The sequence below is a fragment of the Myodes glareolus genome, chromosome 3 (genome assembly GCF_982192425.1).
Source record: "Myodes glareolus chromosome 3, mMyoGla1.1, whole genome shotgun sequence".
NCBI lineage: Eukaryota > Metazoa > Chordata > Mammalia > Rodentia > Cricetidae > Myodes > Myodes glareolus.
In genome coordinates, this window is record NC_142028.1 from 30,474,871 (window position 1) to 30,497,661 (window position 22,791).

Here is a 22,791-nt window from a genome sequence, read left to right on the forward strand (position 1 = left end):
TGTCCGACCATCCTCGTGCTTGGTTATGCACATTGCATGGAGGGAGAGGATGGAACTTTCCAGAACACGCCTATGGCTACAATGCGTGTGGTCACCCAGGCCCCGCTTACTTTAAGGGGCAGGGACAGAGTACAGTAATTCAGGCTGTGGGGTCAGAGATGACTGGGTGGGTCAAGGAGCTTGCACACAATCTGACTTCCAGCCTGTGTGGGTCCACGTGGTGAAAGGAGGCCGCTGACTCCATGCTCTGTGCCCTCACGCCCTTAAAAATAGAACTGTAATATTTTTCAAATGTTAAGAGTCAGCTGGGCAGCGGTGGCGCACGCCCTTAATTCCAATACTTGTGAGGCAGAGGCAGACGGATCTCTGTGAGTTCGAAAACATCTAGGGCTACACAGAGAAACCCTGTCTCAAAAAATCAAAATAATGTTAAAGAGACACGCTCAGCTTAGCAAGAGTAGTGGTACAGCGCGTGTTGGACCGGAACCAAGCAACACAACTATCAGGTTCAACACAACTCCAGCGCCCGGCACCTGGATGGCCCTGAGCTGTTAGTGCTGTGGTTTATTTAGCAGGGGAGGGAGCCCTGAGTGTGCTGGGCAAGTATTCTATCACTGAACAACACTTCTTGCCATGTTGTTTCTTTGTTTTGCTTTTTAATGTACTTTTTGTTTGTTTTTGAGAAAGGGTTTCTTTGTGTGGCCCTGACTGTCCTGGAACTTGCTCTGTAGACCAAGCTGGTCTCAAACTCAGAGATCTGCCTGTCTCTGACTCACACTGGGTTTAAAGGTGTGATGCACCACCTCCCAGCTTTTAATTTTTAAAAATTATGGCTTTTTTGGGTGCTGGTGCATGCCTTTATTCCCATTGCTCGGGAGGCAGAGGCAGGCAGATCTCTGAGTTTGAGACCAGCCTGGTCTACAGAGTGAGTTCCAGGAGAGCCAGGGTTACACAGAGAAACCCTGTATCGAACGCCACACCCCCAAAATATATTTAGTTTCATGTATCCCAGGCTGGCCTCAAGCATGGTAGGTAGTCAAGGTTGGCTCTGGTTCTATGTAGCCATAAACTACCACATCTGACTTATACCATGTTGAGGAGCGAACCCAGGCCTTTGTGCATGCTAGGCAAGCACTCTAACAACTGAACTATATCCCTAGCACAATTCACTTATTTTTTTGAGCCAGAATCTTGCTTTGGGACTTGGTGTGGTTGTGAATTCAACAATTCTTCGGTCTCAACATCCCAAATTCTAAGATTAGATGAATGTGCTCTGACATCTGGATTGTGATTATTTCTTTTGTTCTTTTTTTCTCTGTGTATCTCTCTCTCTCTCTCTCTCTCTCTCTCTCTCTCTCTCTCTGTGTGTGTGTTCTTTTTTTCTCTATGTATCTCTCTCTCTCTCTCTCTGTGTGTGTGTGTGTGTGTGAAGGTGTATGAGTGTGCATCCATACCTATGTGCACATGCATTTGGAGCCAAAAGTCAGTGTCTTGTGTCTTCCTCAATTGTCCTCCACCTTATTTGATTTTATCTAATGTTTACATTTTATTTATGTATATGGTTGTTTCGCTTGCAGCATATCTGTGCAGCACATGCTGTATTTGTGTTTGGTGCTTGTGGAGGCCAGAAGACAGTAGATTCCCCTGGAACTGGAATCGCAGATGTTAATTTCCTTGTGGGTGCTGGGAGTCAAGTGTGTGTCGTCTGGAAGAGCAGCAACACCTTAACCTCCGCACCACCTTATTGTGTGTTGCAGGGTCCTCATGGACGTGGCTAATCTGGCTGCCAGTGAACCCTAGAATCCTCCTGTCCCCACATTCCCAGTGCTGGTATGATAGACAGAAGATACCATACCTCACTCCAAATTTTGTGAAATTGTATTTACTATGTGTGTAGTGTGTGTGGTGGTGTGTGTGCACTGGCAAGTGTGTGCAGGTCAGAAGACAGCTTTGTGGAGTTGTGTTCTCTCCCACCTACATGTAGGTTCTGGGGATTGAAATCAGGTTGCCAGACTTGCATGGAAAACAGGTCCCTGCTGAGTCGAGACAGGGTTTCTCTGTGTAACAGTCCTGGCTGTCCTGGAACTCACTCTATAGACCAGACTGGCCTTGAACTCACAGAGCTCTGCCTGCCTCTGCTTCCTACTAGGATCAAAGGCATGTACACCACTGCCTGGCAGTAGAGGCAATTCTTACCTGTCCCATTTCTTACAAATAGGGTACAAAGGCAGAAGTCATTCAGTTATTCCTTTCAGAACCATCAGGCCTGCCACTTGGCCGGACAGCATCATCGTCTTCCTCCAAGCATTGCCACAGTCAAGGAGCTAGCTGTCCCTTGGGCCCGGCAGGTTGACCTGGTATGGCGTGCAGCAGGTATTCAGGTATTCAAGAGACCAGAAGGGCAACAACAAGAGTGGCCACGCGAGGGCGCCAGGACTCTAGCTCAGATCCTTCTGCACAGTCCCAGGGACTGTTAACAGTGGTCATTTCTTCTCTCTCACTTGCCTGTGTTTTGTAAGGACATGATATATGACTCCTGACTGGGTACAGAACCCCGGCGTGTGTACTGACATTGAGTATATGGATCTGTGGGGAGGAGGGCACTGCCATTTAGCAGCAGGTCCGGTCCTGTCCCCAGGGGCTTTAGCCAAATGCAAAGTGGAGACTAGACTCAAAACCAACTGCCTTCATTTGCTCAATATCAAACTAGATGAAAATGTGACCTGCATGTGTTTTGATGAAGCAATAAAACAAAAGGCCTCTGGGACAGCCAGGTCTATTAGATTAGACCCTGTTTCAAAAAAGTAGTTACAAACAAGCACCAACAAAACAAGCAAAAAGGCCATATATCAATCTGAATAGGATGTAAGCCTTTTGAAAGCTATTTTTGCTCAGACCTCCAGGTACACATGTCATTCACAGACATGGATGCAGGCAAAATATTTATACATTAAAATAAAATACTTAAAACAATGAAAACTATTGTTGCATTGCTGAAAGTAGAACTCAGTCAGGGCTTTTGTGCATGCAAGGCAAGGCTTCCAACACTTCCACTTTGTTTTTGTTGAGATAGGGTCTTGTAGCCCAGGCTAGCTTCAAGCTTGCTTTAAGGGAGGAAGACCTTGAATTCCTGAGCTGCCTGCCTTCACCTCTCAAGTGCAGGGATTGTAAGTATATACCACCACACCTGGCTCCCACAACCACCCCACCACTACCCTATCCCACCCTACCCCACCCCTACTTCAGTGTTGGGATCGAACCCAAGGTATCATACATGGTGGGCAATGAGCCTGTAGTTTACTTTTATTTTATCTTGGGGGATAGATTTCAGGATGTTGTCTAGGCTGGTCTTGAACACCTGGACTCAAGTGATCCCCTGCCTCTACCTCCCCAGTGATCCCTATAGGCTTGTGCCACCCTGCCTGATGAGCCCGTATTTTCTATGTAATTATCAATCTGGGACAAGGCTGCTGTCAGGCATTGGCAGTGAACAGATGTGATCGCTGGAGCACCGTGTGAGAGGTCCACTCTGGCAGCCCCCCAGAGCTGCTGAGGAACACCTCTGGACTGCAGATGGAGGGAGCGTGTGGCAACCGGGACACCCTACATTGCCAGGGTTGCTGTAGCAACCCAATGTTGTCTTCAGGGAGGAATTTTAAAACACATGGGCTAACATAATTTTGTGTGTGTGTGTGTGTGTGTGTGTGTGTGTGTGTGTGTGTGTGTGTGTGTGTTTAAGCACGATTCTGTCATTTCCCAGGGCTTCCTGCTCTGATGTTAGGATTCCTGTTTCTCTGCCTGGGGCCCAGAGGCGGGAAGACGGCCCGGAGTGTGAACGGCTAGGAAGTTGACAGAGGTTTGGCAGCATTTGCTTCCAGGTTCCTTCAGCTCTCGCTTCCAAAGCCTGTGCCATTTTTCTCTTGGAGGATAGGCGTCTAGCTTGACGCTCTCCCACCTCCCTCCACCCTAACTACCAGCGCTTCCTGCAGAGCCACAGTGTTCTCTTTGGAGGGCAGGGCACGTTCCTTCTACCCATGAGTCTGTTTCTTCCTTTGCTCCTCCTGCTTCATTTCCTCCCCCGGCAAATGCTGCAGGCTGTACAGCTTAGTCAGTAGATAGACAGGAGGCTCATCAGTCAGCCAGCAAATCAGCCTCTGTATTAAATCAAATGTTAAGCCTATGTTTGCTGTCGAAGTGTCTGATTTTAGAAGAATTTTGTACCAAGCTCATCTTTGTCTGCTTGCATTGATGAGCCTATGTGTGGTGGCTGTTCTTGGTTGTCAACTTGACTACCTCTGGAATTAACTAAAACCCAGTCAGCTGAGTACACCTGTGAGGAGTTTTTCTTAAGTCATTTGAAGTGGGAAGACCCACATTTAATCCCGATCTTTTGAGGTGGGAAGATCCACCTTTAATCTGGGTTGCATCTTATGGCGGCAGCCTATAAGGACATGGAAGAAGGAAGCTGTTGCTGTTTGCCTGCTTCCCCTTGCTCTCGCTTGCAAATCCATCCCTTCACTTGCATTAGAGTCTGTTCCTTTGGGATTCTGGCATATACTGAAGACCAGCTGAGACATCCAACCTTGTGGATTAAACAGCAATGGGATTCTTGGTAGACAGCTTTGTACTACCTGGACCACAGCCTGTAAGCAACTCTAGTAAATCCCATGTGTGTGTGTGTGTGTGTGTGTGTGTGTGTGCGCGCGCGTGCGCGCGCTCATTCTATCAGTTCTGTTCCTCTAGAACTAATACACTATGCATGTCAAATTAGTGAAGGTCCTATGTGCTGAGCCCCAAATCAACCTGATTGTTGACAACAAGAAACTAGGGCAATGAATAGGCCTCTGCAAAGTTGGTGGAGAAGAAAACCCTGTAAAATTGTTGGTTACAGTTGTGTAGTGGTTAAGGATGATGGTGAAAAATCTCAGGCCAACGATGTCATTGAAGAATAATTCAGATGCATGAACAAATAAAAATGGGTTCATTTTCTTTAAGAGCAGAAAGGAAGAGCAGGACCTGAGAGCTCCTGAAGAGTCACTGGTATTGAGGTCACATCATAAGGCCCAGAAGTTAGCATCTGATGTTTGTGGGCCACGGCAGCAACAAGAGACAAATGGGCTCAGAAAGAGTGCAGCTTGCATGCGTCTGCTGGCTTCCGCTTACAACTTTTCCATTCACGACCCCAGCCCGTTGTCTGGTGCCATCCAAATTAAAGAGAAGCCCTCTCACTCTCAGTCACTGCCCAGCATGTCAGTCCTCTCTGGAGAAGCCACCACAGTCACATCTAGAGATCCTAAATAGCTCTAAGTCCAGTGTTGGACTACACAGACTGTACCATGGAAGCCAGTCTAACTAATCCCCTTTTACTACGTACTCATTCTACTGATTCTGGTCCTCCAGAGGACTGTAGCTAATCAGCTTCTACGTGGTAGAGGCAGGATTTGAACCTCGATGATCTGCCTTTAGGATATACCCCAGCAAAAGCAGCGTACAGGAAAAGGGTTTATTTTGCCTCACAGTTTGAGGCTACAGTCCACCATGGTAGAGAAGTCGCAGTCCACGCTGCATCTACGGTCAGGAAAGAGAATAATGAATGCTTGTGCTCAGCCCACACTCTCTTCCTCGCGCAGCCCAGGATACCAGCCCAGCCCAAGGGACGAGGCTGCCCAAAGCGGGTGGGTGTCGTAGTTACTTTTCTCTTGCTGTGATGGAACACCATGACCAAAGCAACTTAGGAAAGAAAATGTTTAACAGGGTGGTGTGGCTCACACCTTTAATCCCAGCCCTCAAGAGGCAGAGACTGGCAGATCTCAGAGTTCGAGGCCAACCTGGTGTACAAAGAGAGTTCCAGAATGGCCAGAGCTACATAGAGAAACCCTGTCTCAAACAACAACGACAACAACAACAACAAAGTTTTTAATTGGGTTTATGGTTTCAGAGGGTTAGAGTCCATGATGGCATAGTAAAGACATAGCCTGCACACCAGAAGAGGGCACCAGATCTCATTATAGATGGTTGTGAGCCACTGTGTGGTTGCTGGGAACCGAACTCAGTTTCTCTGAAAGAGCACCCAGTGCTTGTAACCGCTGAACCATCTCTCCAGCCCTGGCTCAAGTCTTCTGAAACCTCAAAAACAAACATCCTCCGACACTTCCCACACTTCCCAATTCTTCCCTAACTGTTCCAGTGGTGGAAAAATTGTTCTCATGCTTTAATTTCATAAATGATTTTCTTTATTTTTAAAACTTTTTTTTTGCTTTGGTTTTGTGTAACAACCCTAGCTGTCCTGAAACTCGCTTTGTAGACCAGGCTGTCCTTGAACTCAGAGAGATCCACCTGCCTCTACCTCCCAAGTGCTGGGATTAAATAAATATACCATCATGCCTGGCACAATTTTTTAAAACATTTAAAGTAGTGGTTTTATTGTTTTAATTAGTATTCGGGCTTCCTCATAACCAGTTTCTATTGGCTGCTTTCTTCCAATGCACAGAAAATGTTTCGCTGGTGATTTTGTTTTTATATGCTGTGGGGATATTTTGTTTGTTCTGTAACAAATAAAGCTTGCCTGAAGATCAGAGTACAGAGTTAAGCCACTAGAGGCCAGGGAGTGGTGGCACACACCTTTAATCCCAGAACTCAGGAGACAGAGGCAGAGGGATCTCTGTTAGTTCAATGCCACCCTGGGCTACACAAGAATTGAATCTGTCACTGGGTGGTGGTGGCGCACACCTTTAATCCTCGCACTCGGGACACAGAAACAGACAGAACTGTGTGAGTTAAAGGCTAACCTGGTCTACATAACGCATTCCAAGATAGCCAGGGGTACAAAGTGAGCTCGTGTCTCAAAACAAACAAAAACATCCCTCGCCTTCTCATTAGATTAATTATACATTAAAGTGATGCCGTACTATGCGAGGCAGTGGTGGCGCAAACTTTTAATCCCAGCACTCAGGAGGCGGTGCGTGGTAGCTTGCCTACCTTCTATGAGAAATTTGCTTCCACTTTTCAGAGAAAACCCGTTGAACCTCAGCATCTGGCTAAGGGGCCGATGCACGGGGACTCCATCCCTGTGGGTGATGGCATCTCTGGGCAGCTCAGGGTACACCCCGAGCTTTAGAAGAACTCTGCATTCTGGGGAGGTGCCGCATCTGTTCTCTGAGAGGGTAGAGTAGCTCTGAGGCTTCAAGTCTTCACGGGCTGGCTCCTGCTTTGGTCTCCTGCTCCCGCTAGGTTTGCTCTTTTGAGCGCAGTGTATGGTGATCGAGACTGAGAGCCCGTGAACTCCACTGTCTTTTCACATCTCGTTCTCACACTGGGGACCTCTGTGGGCTCCTCACATGCTCTGGCAGCTCCCTTTGAACCTGGCTTCTATTGTTGCTCTAAAGGTGAGAGGCAGTTACTCCAAGCAGAGACTGGATCAGATGGGAACAGGGCCCATGGTCAAAGCAAGCAAAGGCTACCTCTACCTCGCTTCCCCCCACCCCCCTTCCTCCAGTGCTGAGCTGGACAAGGCCACTTCCTCCTGCTGGTTTGCCTCTTGTTTCTCAGGAAGGCCATGAGCTTTGTAGTTGAGGGAGTTAGGTTGCCAGAGGAACTTTATCTAGTGTCTAATATCCCAATGAGGCGCGCTTAGGGAAACGCCTTTAACAGACCCTTTCTCCAATGTCTGTGAGCTGCTGACATCCGAGTTTCTGAAGAGAGCGGGAGCCAGGCTGACAGGCAGAACCTAGTTAATCTGCACTTCTTCAGTAGTAATATGACTTGGGTAGGTTGAGTTTGTGGGTTCCGTTTCCAGGTGCTGTGTGGAAGGCGCCCAGCACGGACCCCTACCCCCACCCCAGGTGCCTGTAAGGGACTCTGTGACTGTTTCTTTCCTTTTCTAGATCCTTCGAAGATGTTTGTAGTTAACTCATCTCCCTTCCCCAACCCTGTGTGTGTGGGTAGAGAAGGCTGGAAATTATCCAATCTAAAGAGAGGAAAGATGCCCCCAGTCCTCTGGCCACTAACTTATTCCATAGTTATGCTGACTTAGCCTGATTATTGGTGTTCTTGTTACTCAGGGTTTGGGATCTACAGGAAATTCAGATAAAGAACCTCTTACAGAAAATTAACTCTGTGTAGCAGCTGGAGAGATGGTTCGTTAGTTAAGAATATTGGCTGCTGTTTCCACATTTGATTCCCATCATCCAAGCAATGGCTCACAACCAGCTCTAACTCCCATCCCATGGGATCCAACTCTTCTGGCCTCTGCAGGCACCAGGCACACTGAGAGAAACATGCAGACAAAACACCTGTATACATAAAATAAGTTAATAATGATGAAATAAAAGGGAAGTTCATCCCATTGGATGATAGTACACTTCAAAAGATAGTTAAATAAAATAATCTGGCCCTGGTGAATGAAAGGTCATCCTGACTGGTGGCTCTGCAGCCAGGGGGGCCAGTGGCAGGGGGACTGAGTTCTCAGTGTTCTCAGGAGTCCCAGTGATTTTTTTTTTTTTTTTTTTTTTGCTGTTTTCATCTCTTTTTGGCTGCTTTTATCTCTTCATCCACTTCACTGGCTTAAGAAGGAATCTCAGGCCAGCTTCCACATTTGTTTTCCCTGGGGAAGACTAGGAAACTGGCTATAATCGCTCCCATCAGAACCTGGCAGTTCCCCAGCTCCCTTTTTTACCCAGACAACTGCTAGACCTGGATGCGCATGAGCAGAGCTGTATCTTTGAAGCTGTCATTTCCCCTCTGCCCCAAGTGAGTGGCCTTGGCACGAGGTGGCCTGGTGGACACCCCCATACCATGAGGCTTATGAAGGCCAATTTAATAACCAGTGTTTTGCTGGGCAGTGGTGGCGCACACCTTTAATCCCAGCATGCGGAAGGTACAGGCAGGCGAATCTCTGTAAGTTTGAGGCCAGCCTGGTCTACAGAGCAAGTTCCAGGACATCTAGGACTATTACACAGAGAAACCCTGTCTCAAAAAAATAAAAAGAAAAGAACCAGTGCTTTTTTGTTGATGTCGTTGTTTTGTTTTTCAAGACAGGGTATACTCCCTAGTACTTGCTAAAGAGTAAAGATTTAGAGGAGCAGACCTCTGACTGCAGACCTGAGAAGGAGCCTGGCTCAGATGACAGCCACCATGACATGAGCAGGTGCCCCCTGGGAGACTGAGGTGTAGACTGAGTAGATAAACACCAGCTTCTTTAACAGAATCTGCACTCCGAGCCAGCACTAGGCTAAACTGCACACACAATCTCTCAACACAAAGTTTCCTTAAAATAAGCGCTGGTCACTTTGTACAGATTAGTGTGAAGCTCAGAGTTGTATGGAAGTTTCTATCCCATCCAGTCCTGCAGCCATTCAGTCTCAAAGAAACACACAGAGGCTCATATTAACTATAAACTGTTTGGCCTATTGCTCAGGCTTATTGTTAACTAGCTCTTACAACTTAAATTAACCCATAATTCTTATCTATGGTTAGCCACGTGGCTTGGTACCTTTTCTCAGTAAGTCTTTCTCATCTTGCTTCCTCTGCGTCTGGCTTGTGACTACATTTCTGCTTTTCCTTTTCCCAGAATTCTCCTAGTCTGGTTGCCCCATCTATACTTCCTGCCTGGCTACTGGCCAATCAGTGTTTTATTAAACCAACACGAATGACAAGTCTTTACAGTGTACAAGAATATCCCACAGCACAGAGAGGTGCGCTAACTGGCCTCAGCTGCCACAGGCTGTGTGATGGAACTGGGGCTGTGGGTTCCCACACTTACACCCGCACTGCCTTCTGGACATTTGGGCATAGGACCTTTCAAAGGTTGTCTGACCCAGGGTGGGGGATAGTAAGAGTGCACAAGTCATAAATTCTGAATTATCCAAGTGCCTTGTATTTCTCTAGACCATTCTCCAAGAAGCCAGACAAAGTAGGCATGGCTGAAGCAGGTTCTTCTTTGAAATTTTCTTTTTTCTTTTCTTTCCCTTTCTTTCTTTCTTTCTTTCTTTCTTTCTTTCTTTCTTTCTTTCTTTCTTTCTTTCTTTCTTTCTTTCTTTCTTTCTTTCTGTTTTTTTCTTAGAGACAGGGTTTCTTTTGGAACCTGTCCTGGAACTAGCTCTTGTAGACCAAGCTGTCCTCCAACTCACAGAGATTCGCCTGCCTCTTCCTTCCGAGTGCTAGAATTAAAGGCGTGTACCACCACTGCCCAGTGAAATTTTATTTTTCACAGGTTGTGGTGCATTCTGTTAATCCCAGCACTTGGGAGGCAGAGGCAGGAGGATCTCTGTGAGTTCAAGGCCAGTCTGGTCTACAGAGAGAGTTCCAGAACAGCCAAGGCTACACAGAGAAATACTGTCTTGAAATAAAAAAATAAAACATTTTCCTTTTGGTTTATTTTACTTTCTGAGTAAGATTTATTTTACTTTATGAGTGTTTTGCTTTCATGTACATCTGTGTAGCACTTGCATGCCTGGTACCAGCAGAAGTCAGAAGAGGGCGCCAGATTCCCTAGAACTGGAGTTACAAGAGGGTTGTGGGCCGCCATGCTTATGCTGGAAACTGAATCTGGGTCCTTCAGCAGGTGAACCACTAAGCCATCTCTATAGCTCCAAATTTTTTTCCTAAGAGGCAGATTTAAGGGCAAGGCTATGGCCATCAGTATGGTGGTTCCCCCCAGGCAGACAATTGTGGCAGCAACTTTGAGGAGAGAAATCAGGGCCAGAGACATACAATCTGTAAGACAGGGAGTAAGGCACCAGCAAGCCTTTGGGCTGGGAGTGGATTGCACAGAAACCCCAGAACCTTCTTGAGCCTCAAATTATATAGTAGTTTTGTTTTTTTTTTCCTCCCCTACCCTGAAAACAGGGATCCTACCTGGAGGTCCAGCCTCTGGGCAGACTCAGCCCATGGAACTGGTCAGGCTGGCCTTGAACTTAGAATGCTCCTGGCTCAGCTTCCTGAGTGGCTTATGGAGGAGCTGGCCTGTGACACCAGGCCTAGCTGGAGTCTATTTTGTATGCAGTCCACACCTCTAAAGACCCTTTTCCCTCCTTTGCTAAACATAGTTCCCTTTTACTTCAACTCCTGCTTTAACTTGTTTGTTTTTGTGGCAGGGTCTCGTGTAACCCAAGATGACCTCAAACTTGCTACGTAGTTGAAGATGAGCTTGAACTCCCGATTCTTCTGCTCTATCTCCTCAGACCTGGAATCACCCATGTGGGCCACCATGTCTAGTTTTATGGGGTGTTGGGGAGGAACCCAGCACTTCATGTATGCTAGGTAAAAGTCTTTGAGAGTACCAAAGGTGATCCTGGCTAAGTAAGCAAAGGCTACTCTCGGAACCACCCCCACCCCTGGCAGTTTCCGGATCTACTTCACGCCTTGGCCTTGACCTCCCATAACTCCAGAGCTAGTCAGTGCAACCCCCTTTCCTCGGCGCGCTTCTCAGCAATTGTATTCAGGGAGCTTTCCCAGGTACTGGAAACTGAGATCTCACCGGGGAGAGAGGACTCAGTGTTGGATGTGTAAATAGACAGTATTTGTTCGGGATTGCTCTTTCTGAATTTTGGGTATTTGTCTATTTATTCATTTATTTATTTTGGTGCTGGAAATGCATGCAAGGCAAGATTACTACCAATCGAAACACATCATCCCGATCCCCTTCTGGGTCTCTTTTATTCTTACTTTTTAATCACTGTTCTCGGGGCGTTAAAGGGAGGAGATCCAAAGTGGCCGATGGCGCGCATAAAGCGGGAAAATAGGCACGCCGCTTCTTCCTATAGGCACTGTGCAGACTAGGGGCAGAAATGAACAAGGTGCTCGGAGGCACGAAGGTGTGGTCTACACTGAGACCACGGCCACCTAGCCGTTCAGGTTACTTATATCCTGCCCGTCTCACTTTCCGTCCTGCTGATCCAGCCAGCCAGGCTTTCTCCTCTATTCTCGCCTCCTCTCCCCCTTGAATCCAGTCCTGGTTTCCCCGCTGCCAGCTCCTTCTTCTGCCTGCTGGGCTCCCTCCCCGCCTCCGCCCCCGCCTCTCCGAGAGTCCCGGCGGTCCGCTCGGCTCCCCGGCTCCCCTCTCGCACCCCCGCCTCGCAAGCCACCCGCGGCTCCATTCGCCCAGTCCGGCCGGTCCAGTCCGGATCTTCTGCCACCCGACCCGGGTGCGAGTTCCAGCAGCTGGGAAGGAGGCGGCAGCGGCTGGTCCCGGTTCCCCTCGGCCGCCTCGTCAGCCCGAGGTTGGCGGGGGAGAGAGCGGCCCAGCAGCCCCGGGAGCCCCTCCGAGGACAATGCACCCGGCGCTGGGCCACCCTCGCGCGCTCTCGTCCGCGCCCGCCTCCTTCCCGCTGCCCCCCGCCGCCGCCCGGCTGCAGCCCCTCTTCCTCCGGGGGGGCTCCTCCCGCGGCCGGAGAGGCTCGGGCGACAGCAGCACCAGCACCAGCACCAGCCGCGGTGGGGGCGGCGGCAGACGCGGCGGGGGCGGCGGCTCCCCAAGCAGCAGCACAGGCGCGGAGCGAGAGGACGACGACGAGAGCATTAGCATCAGCAAGCCACTGGTACCCGCCGCCGCCGCCGCCGCGCTCCCAGGGCCCCCGGCTCAGGGGGGCGCCCCCGTCTCGGCCACCGCGCCCGCCACCGCCTCCTCCACTTCCACGCCCACCTCCTCTTGCAGCATGACCGCCGTGGACTTTGGAGCGGGCGCCGCAACCGGAGCCGTCGGGGGCCCCGGGAGCCGCTCGGCGGCGGGCGCAGGCGGCACCGGGACGGGCGGCGGCGCCTCCTGCTGCTCCTGCTGCTGTTGCTGCTGCGGCCGCCCCTCCCGGCCCGGCCGCAGGGGTCGGCGCCACTGCTGCTCGCCGAGCCCGGGATGCCGCTGGGGCTACCAGGCGCTGTCTGTGGTGCTGCTGCTGGCTCAGGGTGGTCTTTTGGACCTGTACCTCATCGCCGTCACCGACCTGTACTGGTGCTCTTGGATCGCCACTGACCTGGTGGTGGTGGTGGGCTGGGCCATCTTCTTCGCCAAAAACAGCCGGGGCCGTCGGGGCGGTCCAGCGAGCAGCGCGCACAACCACCATCAGCTTCACCACCACTCGGCGCCGCCTCTGCACCTACCGACTGCGGCGTCCGCGGGGGCCGGGGCCAAGGCTCGTGGGGGCCGAGGAGGCTCGGGGACCGGGCCGGGGCCGGCCGGGGCGGCGGGCGAGTTCGCCTTTGCTTACCTGGCCTGGCTCATCTACTCCATCGCCTTCACTCCCAAGGTTGTGCTCATCCTGGGAACGTCTATCCTGGACCTCATCGAGCTGCGAGCGCCCTTTGGCACCACCGGCTTTCGCCTCACCATGGCGCTGTCCGTGCCGCTGCTCTACAGCCTGGTGCGTGCCATCAGCGAGGCGGGCGCGCCCCCGGGCTCGGCGGGTCCCCTGCTCCTGCAGCCACAGCAGCATCGCGCGGCGGGCTGCTTTCTGGGCACGTGTCTGGACCTACTGGACAGTTTTACGCTGGTGGAGCTGATGCTGGACGGCCGTGTGCCGCTTCCCGCGCACCTGCGCTACCTGCTCATCGCCGTCTACTTCCTCACGCTTGCCTCCCCAGTGCTCTGGCTGTACGAGCTGAACACCACCGCAGCAGCTCCGTCCTGGGGCCAGGCCTCCGGGCCTGGAAGCTGCAGCCGCCTTTTGCGCTTGCTGGGTGGCTGCCTGGTGGACGTGCCCTTGCTGGCGCTGCGCAGCCTCCTGGTCGTGAGCTACCAACAGCCGCTGTCCATCTTCATGCTCAAAAACCTCTTTTTCCTTGGCTGCCGTGGCCTGGAGGCCTTGGAGGGCTGCTGGGACCGAGGGAGTTGGGTTTCCCCAAGTCGGGCCAGAAGCAGCTATGGTGCTCCTCCCTCTGCCCCACCACCACCGCCTCCACCGCCACCTCAGGGAGGGTCCCAGCGGGGCCACTTGGAAAATGAAGGGGGTCCTCATGGCTACGTCAACACTCTAGCTGTGGCCTCTCAGAATTGAAAAAGGTGAAGGGCAGGGGCTCCGTTCTTGGCTTGAGAGTTTCGGGCCTCCTTGGCTGTGTTTTGAAGAGGTCACTGTTGATAAGGCTGACGGCCAGCGAATTCTTCTGCACCCTATGGGTGGAGACTACTTGGAGGGAGACCAGCAATATATTGTGAGGGAGGAGGGTCCATGTTCACCGTGGTCCTTCTCCAAAGTCTTGCCTGTCCTGACACACACGGGACTGGATGAATGTGCCACCTGCTCTTCTTGCCTTCATTCTGTGGGGGAGAGTGGAAGAAGGGGGTGTTCAGGCAGGGATGGTAAGCTTTGGTAGATGAAGTGTGTGTGTGTGTGTGTGTGTGTGTGTGTGTGTGTGTGTGTGTGTGTGTGTGTGTGTGGTGTGTGCGTGCATGCGTGGTATGTGTGTGGTGTTTTTTTCTGGGTGTCTGTCCCATGCCCCTTGCAGTGAGAAGGAGATCTAGGGAGGCCTTGCTGCCCCCACACATGCCACCACCATCCTTTCCTGCCTGAATTTATGACCAGGATCCCCAGGAGTTGTTGGGTTGCCACGCTCCAAGGGAGAAGCTCACCCAGGGTCGTCCTCACTCCTGCTCCCCTGTTCTCAGCTTGGGGAGGAGAGGGTCTCTGCTGTAAGGACCCACAGTGCCCTTTCTCGGGTGAGTGCGTATTTCTACCTCTGTGCTTTCGACTTTCATCCCATCACACACTGATGCTGCTCGCGAAAACTAAACAAAAACCACTCAGAAAGTTGCATTCAGCATGGACACTGGATCCCTTTGGGGTTTGTACCAGATATTACAGGGTCTGTGGAGTATTAGCCATTGGCTTGCTCTCTTTTGGTTCCTCCTTTGGCACCAGAATTCTTATCCTTCCTCTGTTGGTACTGACTGGGTTGGAACTGGTTCAGAGTGCCTGCTTTACTGGGCGCAAAGGCGTGTGAGGTCTGGCCTCCTAGGGACCCTCCGGAATGCCACCTGCTCTTTTGGAGAACTCGGCATAGAGCGGAGACGGTGGCGACCTTTCTTCTCTCCTCTGCTCAGGTCTCATCAGGGAGAAGGCTTGCTGCGGGACCCTCCTGGCCCAGCCTTCTCCCACGGGGTCCTCATGGTGAGGCTCTCCTTAGGGCTGTCTTTCAAGGAAAGTCAGGGTTGGCTACTCTAGTCTTGACAAGGGATGTTACCCTTGGAATCTCTAATGCAGGATAAGTATTCTGAGGGGAGTCAAGGGTCAGAAGCCTAGGGAGCAAGGTCAGGATATAATCACCCCCACAGCAGGATTGGGTGTGTGTGGGGGAACCTGAAGAATTTTGGTTCCCCTTCTCTCTTCTGTTTTGGGAGTTTTGTGTGGTGTAATGAACCTAGACAAGGGGCTGTGATCTGTTCTGCCTGTTATTTGCTAGATTTGAATGCTATGTTCTTTTTGTTTTCTAGGCTTTTTTCAGTTACCTTTCCTCCTTCCTTCCTTTCTCTCTCTCTCTCTCTCTCTCTCTCTCTCTCTCTCTCTCTGTCTCTCTCTCTCTCTCTCTTTCTTTCTCCCTTTCTTTTTTTGTCTTTCAAGACAGGGTTTTTCTGTGTAACAGTCCTGGATGTCCTGGAACTCACTTTGTAGACCAGGCTGGCCTCGATCTAACTTACAGAGATCCACCCGCCTCTGCCTCCCAAGTGCTGGGATTAAAGGCGTGCGCCACCACACTCGGCTTCAGTTACCTTTCTAGGATGATATTCTTTGAGTTTGGAACTTGAAAGCTCTTGGCATAGTTCTGCCATTAGAGGCAGACATGAGACATGAGCTATCCAGGGTGAACTTGAGGACAGCCCTCCTCCTGCCTTGCATCTGGTCTTGGGGGAGCTGAAAGGAGGTTGGCAGACTAGGTTGGGGACAGCCATTGCAGGGCCCATTGATGCTGACCTCCTCTGAAGCCCACATCACAGGGGTCGGCCCAAAGTGCCAAGTCACTGACCGCTAACTCAGCCACCTGGCCCAAGTCCCTCGTTCCCCTGTGGCTCTGTTAAGACTTTCTGAGAACCAAGGGCTCCTCTTCCTCAACTGCCTGGAGCTGTGGGCTGAAGATATCTATGTGGATGGGAACAGGAGCGGCTGCACTTGGCTAGAGCCCCAGCTCTCTCTCGGAGGGGCTCTGTGGAGGGTGTTTACAGTCCGTGAGTTCTTCACCCCTGGTCTCTTGCCCTCAGCCAGTGCTGGCTGACTGGCTGCTTTGCACAACACACCTGCCTTTCCTCCTCACCCCGGATGACTCCTCTTCTGATTGGACTCGCAGTCCTGCGCCTAAGCCCTGGCTGGGGCTGCGGCTACTCCCCCTCTTCTGTATTTGGTCTCTAGCTTCGCTGTGTTTCTCACTACCTGATTTCAATGACTGTGAAAAGAAATTATGTCTGAGCCATGGCCGGCTCTGGCTGGCCCCCAACCCACCCTCTCTCTACTGTTTGGATAGCCGTCCCTCTCCTGTGTGACTGCTGTCTGCTGCTGAGAGACTGCCACTGGATTTAGGATGGAAGGCTGGCATCTCCCTAGCACATCAAGAGACGTGAGCACATGGCCACTGGTGACAGAGGCCAGGACTGTGAGGGCCTAGTGAGGGCCCAGCGCTCTCCAGCCTCCTCTTCAACATGTCTTCTGTGAGTACTTTGTGCTCAGGGGGCCGGCTCCTTCCTTCTGATGTATTTATTTTGGGTCTTTTCACTCATTCCCTTGTCCCATTCACACATGACCCTTAAGGCCTTTTCCTCTCTCTTGCTTTCTAGAGTATCTGTAGATAGGGACCAGACTTGAGATGTCCCCAAGGTGTCATGACCAGGACAGTACACTGCCCCGAGGCTTGGACCAGAAGAACGGATCATGGAAAAGAAGCCTGGGCTCAGAATTTAGCTCTGCCTGCTCCTAGCAGTTGAGCATGGAAGGGGAGGGCTTATTACCTGTGTTCCGAATGGTGTCTGTTTTTAAAAAGGAGTTAATTACTTTGCAATGCTGAGGAGTAAGTAAACCCAGGGCCTCAAGCATGCTTGGCAAATGCTAGTGAGCCTCCTGGGCTGCATCTCTAACACAGAGTCTTGATCTAAAGACCGTGCTCTCTCTAAAGACTTGCACCCACTTTTTAAAAATTTCTTTGAGTGGGGTTTCACTATGTTCCCAAGGCTGCCCTAGAATCATGGGGCTCAGGTGGGCCTCTGGTGGGCCTCTTACTTCAGCCTCCCTAGGAAACAGGTGTGCAGTGCTTTGTCCATCATGACTCTTCCTGTTCAACAAGCTGGGAACCAGGCCCGGGTGTATGGGGAGCAGAGCTGGGAATTCGAGCCCAGGAAAAACAGAGAAGCGGCACCTCGCTAGCATTTATCACATTTTTTTCCTCTTTTTAAAAATAAAACCAGACTCTGTTCTGAAAATAAAAAACTCGAGACTTGTGACACGCTTCCTGTGTGGTGTAAGACCATTCCTGTCCTCATTTCCTCCCTGAGTTCCTAAATGTCACTCCGACACTTGTCATCGTTTTGTAGGCTGGTGTCGCTGTGATGGGCACACCTTCGCTAAGTATTTGGTGTGACTTGGGGAGGCTGTGCAATGTGGCCTGGACCTGGGAATGTCTAACTGGGCTTTCCCAGTTGTGCTGGCTTGCTTTCACGCTGGGAGTAGCTTACCAGGGTGGAAGGCAGGAGAGATGAACCTCCTTGTTCGAAGACAGGTTCTTACTTTGCTACTCAGGATGGTTTCAAACACTTAAGTTCGAGGAATCCTCCTGCCTCAGTCCTCAAAGTGGCTGGGACTACAGGGATGTGCCCAGAGAGAAGCCAGCTTTAACTACTCTCTCCTATAATGTCGCTCTTTCCTCAACCAGAAGCACAATTTTGGTGTAAGTAAAGTCACTGTTTAAATAACAAACAGACAGGAAGGAGACTGTTGAGTTTCAGGTAGACCATTGGGTTTTCAGCCAAAGAAAGTTGTAGGGCTGGAGAGGTGGCTCCGTGGTCAAAAGAGTCTCACATGGGCCGCTGCCAGCTCTTTATAGCTCCAACCCTAGGTGATCACGTACTTTCTGCCTTCCTTGGGCATTGCGCTCATGTGCACACGCATATGCAGATACACATACCCATAATTAAAAGTAAAAATAGAAGCTTAAAGAAATTAAGTCCTAGTAATTTTTCTTAGTGTCGAGGCAGCCAGTATTATTCAGATCAGACTGTGTTGTCACCAGCAGGATTCTGGAGGCAAATGAGAGCACAGAACAGCAGGGAGTCCAGGCTTGACCTCTTCCCTCTTCTTAGCTGTGGCCGTGAGCAATCCCAGTCCTTCCTGGAGCTAGTTCATTATCTCTTTTTTCTTTCTTTTATTTTTTTCTCTTTTTGGTTTTTTGAGACAGGGTTTCTCTGTAGCTTTGGAGCCTGTCCTGGAACTAGCTCTTATAGACCAGGCTGGCCTCGAACTCACAGAGATCCCATCCCCTGCTTCTGCCTCCTGAATGCTGGGATTAAAGGCATGCGCCACCACCGCCCAGCTGTATTTCATCTTTTCTAAAGCAGCAGTTAGAAGGGGGAGATGGCGGTACAGGCCTGCATTCCTAGCACTGAGGTCAGGCAGGAGGGCAAGTGTTCAAGACCAGTCTGGAGCAAGATGCTGTATCAAAACAGGCTGGAGAGGAGGTTCAAAGTTAGCAGCACTGGCTGCTCTTCCAGAAGTTCCATGTTCGATTCCCAGCACTACGGGGTTCCTAACCAACTATGAGACAACTCTAGTCCCAGGGGATCTGATGCTCTCTTCTGGTCTCCTCGAGCACCAGGCACACATGTGGTATACAGACATCAAATAGATAAGTTTAAACACACACCAAACAAAAAACAGGAGCCATGGTAGCCACCTTGAAGGAACACATTAAAACTGAAATGAAAACAGCACTGTGGTGGCACACACCTTTGATCCCAGCACTCAGGAGGCAGAGGCAGGAGGATCTCTGTGAGTTCGAGGCCAGCCAGGACAGCCTGGGCTACACAGAGAAACCCTGCTCAAATGAAAAAACAAGTCACATACACACATACACAAAACGACAACCAAAGAATGGAATGAGGCGGACTAGCAAGGTGGTTTTGAGGGTAAAGACATTTACCACTAGGCTAGGCAACCTGAGTTCATGTCCCTGAACTTGTGATAGAAAGCAACTGTCCCACAAGGTGTCCTCTGACCCCCACAGGCATACATGGCACTTGCACAAGCTCCCCACCCCAAAATAAATAAATAAATAAAATAAATAAAACAAGTAAATAAAAGTAACAACATTTTAAAAGAATTAAATGAGCTGACCTATACCAAATGATCCTTTTCTTGAGCCTGTGCTAAATGTCACAAGCCAAAATGTATACAGAAGATATTTATAAGCCATAAGGGCCCAGTGTCATGTCTTCCTAAGTCTGGCCAGGCCTGTCACACATTTTTAGACACATCTTCCAGGCGAGCCAGCGGTGCCCATTGGGTTCGGCCAGCTGGAGCTCCTCAGAGACACACGGGAAAGCTGCAGGAGGGTTCCGGAAGACCGGTTCAGTGTGGGGATAGAGGGGCAACCACGGGTTAAATCATGCTGCGGAACTGATGCCAACAAAGACGACAGCATCACACTCTGGGGTGCCAGGCTTGGTGCACACCAGCTCGTTTCCCCGATGTGGTCACCTGTAAGGTGGCTTCAGCTACTTTTCCTGACGCACTGGAGGGTAAGCAGTTGTGAAGGCTACCTGCAGGTAGGAGGAAGCCACTTTAAACCTGGGTCTGTCACCTCTCAGACCTTCACTCCACAGAAGCCTTCAGATGCCAGCTGCTCAGTGGGATCAACTTTCCCTGTGGCAAAGCTCAATTGTAGCTGAAAACAAAACTGAGTTTTGCTTTCTGAGCAGGTCTCATGGAAGACAAGAATAAGGCCAACAAACAGGGCACTGTGCCAAGTTATGTGTGGTCACACCCTCCTCAGGCCAAGGTTATGCCGCCGTCCTCTCCAGTCTGAGGTGAAGAATCTGGATGCCAGCTCCTACTTAGGTATCCATAACCCAAGTATGACTCTCTGGGAAACGTATCCAGGTGAGGAGTGGACAGGGCAGGAGGACAAGACCTCTACTCATTTGTAAACAACAAAACAGACCTCAAGTTCCACTAACAGACAAAGGCTGGTTCCACAGGGTGACCACCTTCATTACCCAAAATAGACAGGGCTGGAGTGGAGACCAGGTGTCAGGAGAGACCACAATGTGGAGAGCAAGGGCAGAAGTAGGAACAGGAGGTGGCCCTGGGAGCCACTGGGGTATGAGGTGATGCAGAAAGCCGGAGCGTACTACCCTGCCAGCTCCTCCCACAGGCTTGAGGAAGCACCGGTGTGTTACAGTCTTCATAACAATCTTTCATAACTAGCATGCTGTCCTATGGCTGTTTTCCCACAATGATATATCACTGTCAGTGTGAGCCGCTGGTGGACAGAGGTGGTGTTGATAATTTCAGAAAGCAAACACCAGAGGGAGAGTGCAGTAAACGGCAGGAAAGGAGACTGAACGCCTCAGGATTCACAAGCTGCTCCACCCCAGAATCAGGTCAGAGGCACAGGCTGAGAGAGCTGCACTGTGAGGCTGGGAGAGGCGGCAGTGTGGTGGGGCACTGCAGAGGGGCCCAGTGATGGTTAACGTGTTTTCAGCACTTCCTGGGTGGGGAGACCTCAGTGTTGTTCATGCGAACTTCACCTGCCCCTTACAGACCACTCTGACGGAGGAGCTACTGCTGTGCCCATTTCAGAGATGGCAACCTGAAGCCTCAGAGAGATGTCATAGCCAAAGCTGCTCAGCTGGTGAGCAGTGGGGCCGGGACACTCCCTGTAAGGAACTTTCTGTTGTGAGACGTGAGACTCAAGCCCTGATCTACAGTGAGGGTCCTGCATTGACTGCATCATAGAGCACTGGGGCTGTTGCTCCTTTGCACTGGCTAGAGCCCATGGTGTCAGTAGCCCTTGGTGAGCCATTTTCTCAGGAAGTGCCAGAGTAGGACAAGCCCCATCCTTCTGCTTATTTAGAATGGGAGTCCAAACACTGGACTCACAATTGGCCACTGCATCCTAAGGACACCATCCTCTTCCTCAGGCCCCATATTTTCCCCCTGGTTTTTCAAGACAGGTTTTCTCTGTGTATCAGCTCTGGCTGTCCTGGAACTCACTCCATAGACCAGGCTGGCCTTGAACTCACAGAGATCCACCGCCTCTGCCTCCTGAGTGCTGATATTAAAGGTGTGCACCACCACTGCCCAGCCCGTAGGCCCCATTTTATTTGCACGTCTTTCTGTCTTTCTTCTGGTGTTGGGGATGACACCCAGGGCCTCGGGCTGAGCGAGCAAGCCATCTATCACTGAGCTGAAGCCCCAGTCCTTACCTGTTTCATTCCAAGTAAAAGCTAAGCAAACCCAGCTTAGCCTCCCATTCACAGATGCCAGCTAGAATGCATGGCACAGGGACTGAGCATTGGACCTCCCAAACCATTGCCAGAAACTAGATCTGGACTGAAACACTGTATCAAGGTGCCCAGGACACCATCTAATTGTCCCTTATTCCTTGTTTATGTCCCCCCTTTCTTGATTAGGCTCAAGACAGGAAGAGGTCAGAGCCACCTCTGAAGTCAGGAGCTTGCCTGGGGGTGCACTGAAGTCAGTTTGGGATACATGCCCCATGCGCGTTCTGGTCACGTGCTCATTGATGCTGTTTACTCAGCAAGCCTCCCCTACTACTTTTTAGGAGATGAACAAAGAGTTAAGAAAGCAGAATGTGGGGGCAGTGGCTTCTATCAGTGAGGTGCTCTTCTTGCAAATAAAATCTTAGACTTTTGTGCATGAGTGTTTTGCCTGTATGAATGTGCACCGTGCACATGCCTGGTGCTTGAAGAGGCCAAAAGTGGGCAATGGATCCCCTGGAACCGGAGTTGCAGGTAATTGTGAGCTGCCGTGTGGACGCTTGGTACTTGGTCCTCTGCAAGAGCAGTGCATGCTCATCAGCCATCTCCAACCCCAAGGATGCACGTGTACTAGGAAAGTGCCCTATCTCTGAGCCACACCTAGCCCCCCAAAAAGGGTTCAATTTATTCCTGTTTATTGACATGTGTGTCACGTGTTATATGTGCCATGAAATTCGTGCTGAGGTCAAAGTCTTTCCTTCCTGATGGGCCCCAGGGATTGAATTCAGGATAGTAAGCTTGCTAGCAAATACCTTTACCCGTAGAGCCACCTTTTTTCATTTTTTCTTGTTTTGAGACAGGGTCTAACTAACTGTAACCAGTGCTGGCTTGGACGACCTCTTGTCTCAGCCTCTCAAATGTGCCACCATGCCAGGCCAAAGCAGTTTCACTAGGCATGGCTCCTCAAGCATGAAGGATGATTTTAATGTTCTTGATGATTTTGGCATTTTTCTGACAGCAGACATCGGTTTATAGAATTTCTAACATTCACGATGAGCAAAGACCTCCAAGGAGCGATGGGGTGGGAAGAACATGAAACAAGTCAAGAGACCCGGAAAATTCTGATCCCATTACATGGAAACTTTGGAACAGACACGTCTAGAAAGTGAGAGAAAGGGGGCTGGAGAGGTGGCTCAGAGGTTAAGAGCACTGGCTGCTCTTCCAGAGGTCCTGAGTTCAATTCCTAGCAACCACATGGTGGCTCACAACCATCTGTAAAGAGATCTGGTGCCCTCTTCTGGTCTGTAGGCATACACACAGAGAGAACATTGTATACATAATAAATAAATATTAAAAATAGAATTATGTAAAATAATTAAGACAAAAGC

General features: G+C 50.5%; 1 protein-coding gene across 1 annotated transcript; it reads left to right on the forward strand.

Moving 5' to 3' along the window:
* Window positions 1-11,110: 11,110 nt before the first annotated feature.
* Tmem121b (transmembrane protein 121B) lies at window positions 11,111-17,410 on the forward strand. The gene has a single exon (XM_085687047.2). The coding sequence runs from the start codon at window positions 12,270-12,272 to the stop codon at window positions 13,983-13,985; it is 1,716 nt and encodes a 571-aa protein (XP_085543173.2). The 5' UTR covers window positions 11,111-12,269; the 3' UTR covers window positions 13,986-17,410.
* The last annotated feature ends 5,381 nt before the right edge of the window (window positions 17,411-22,791 follow it).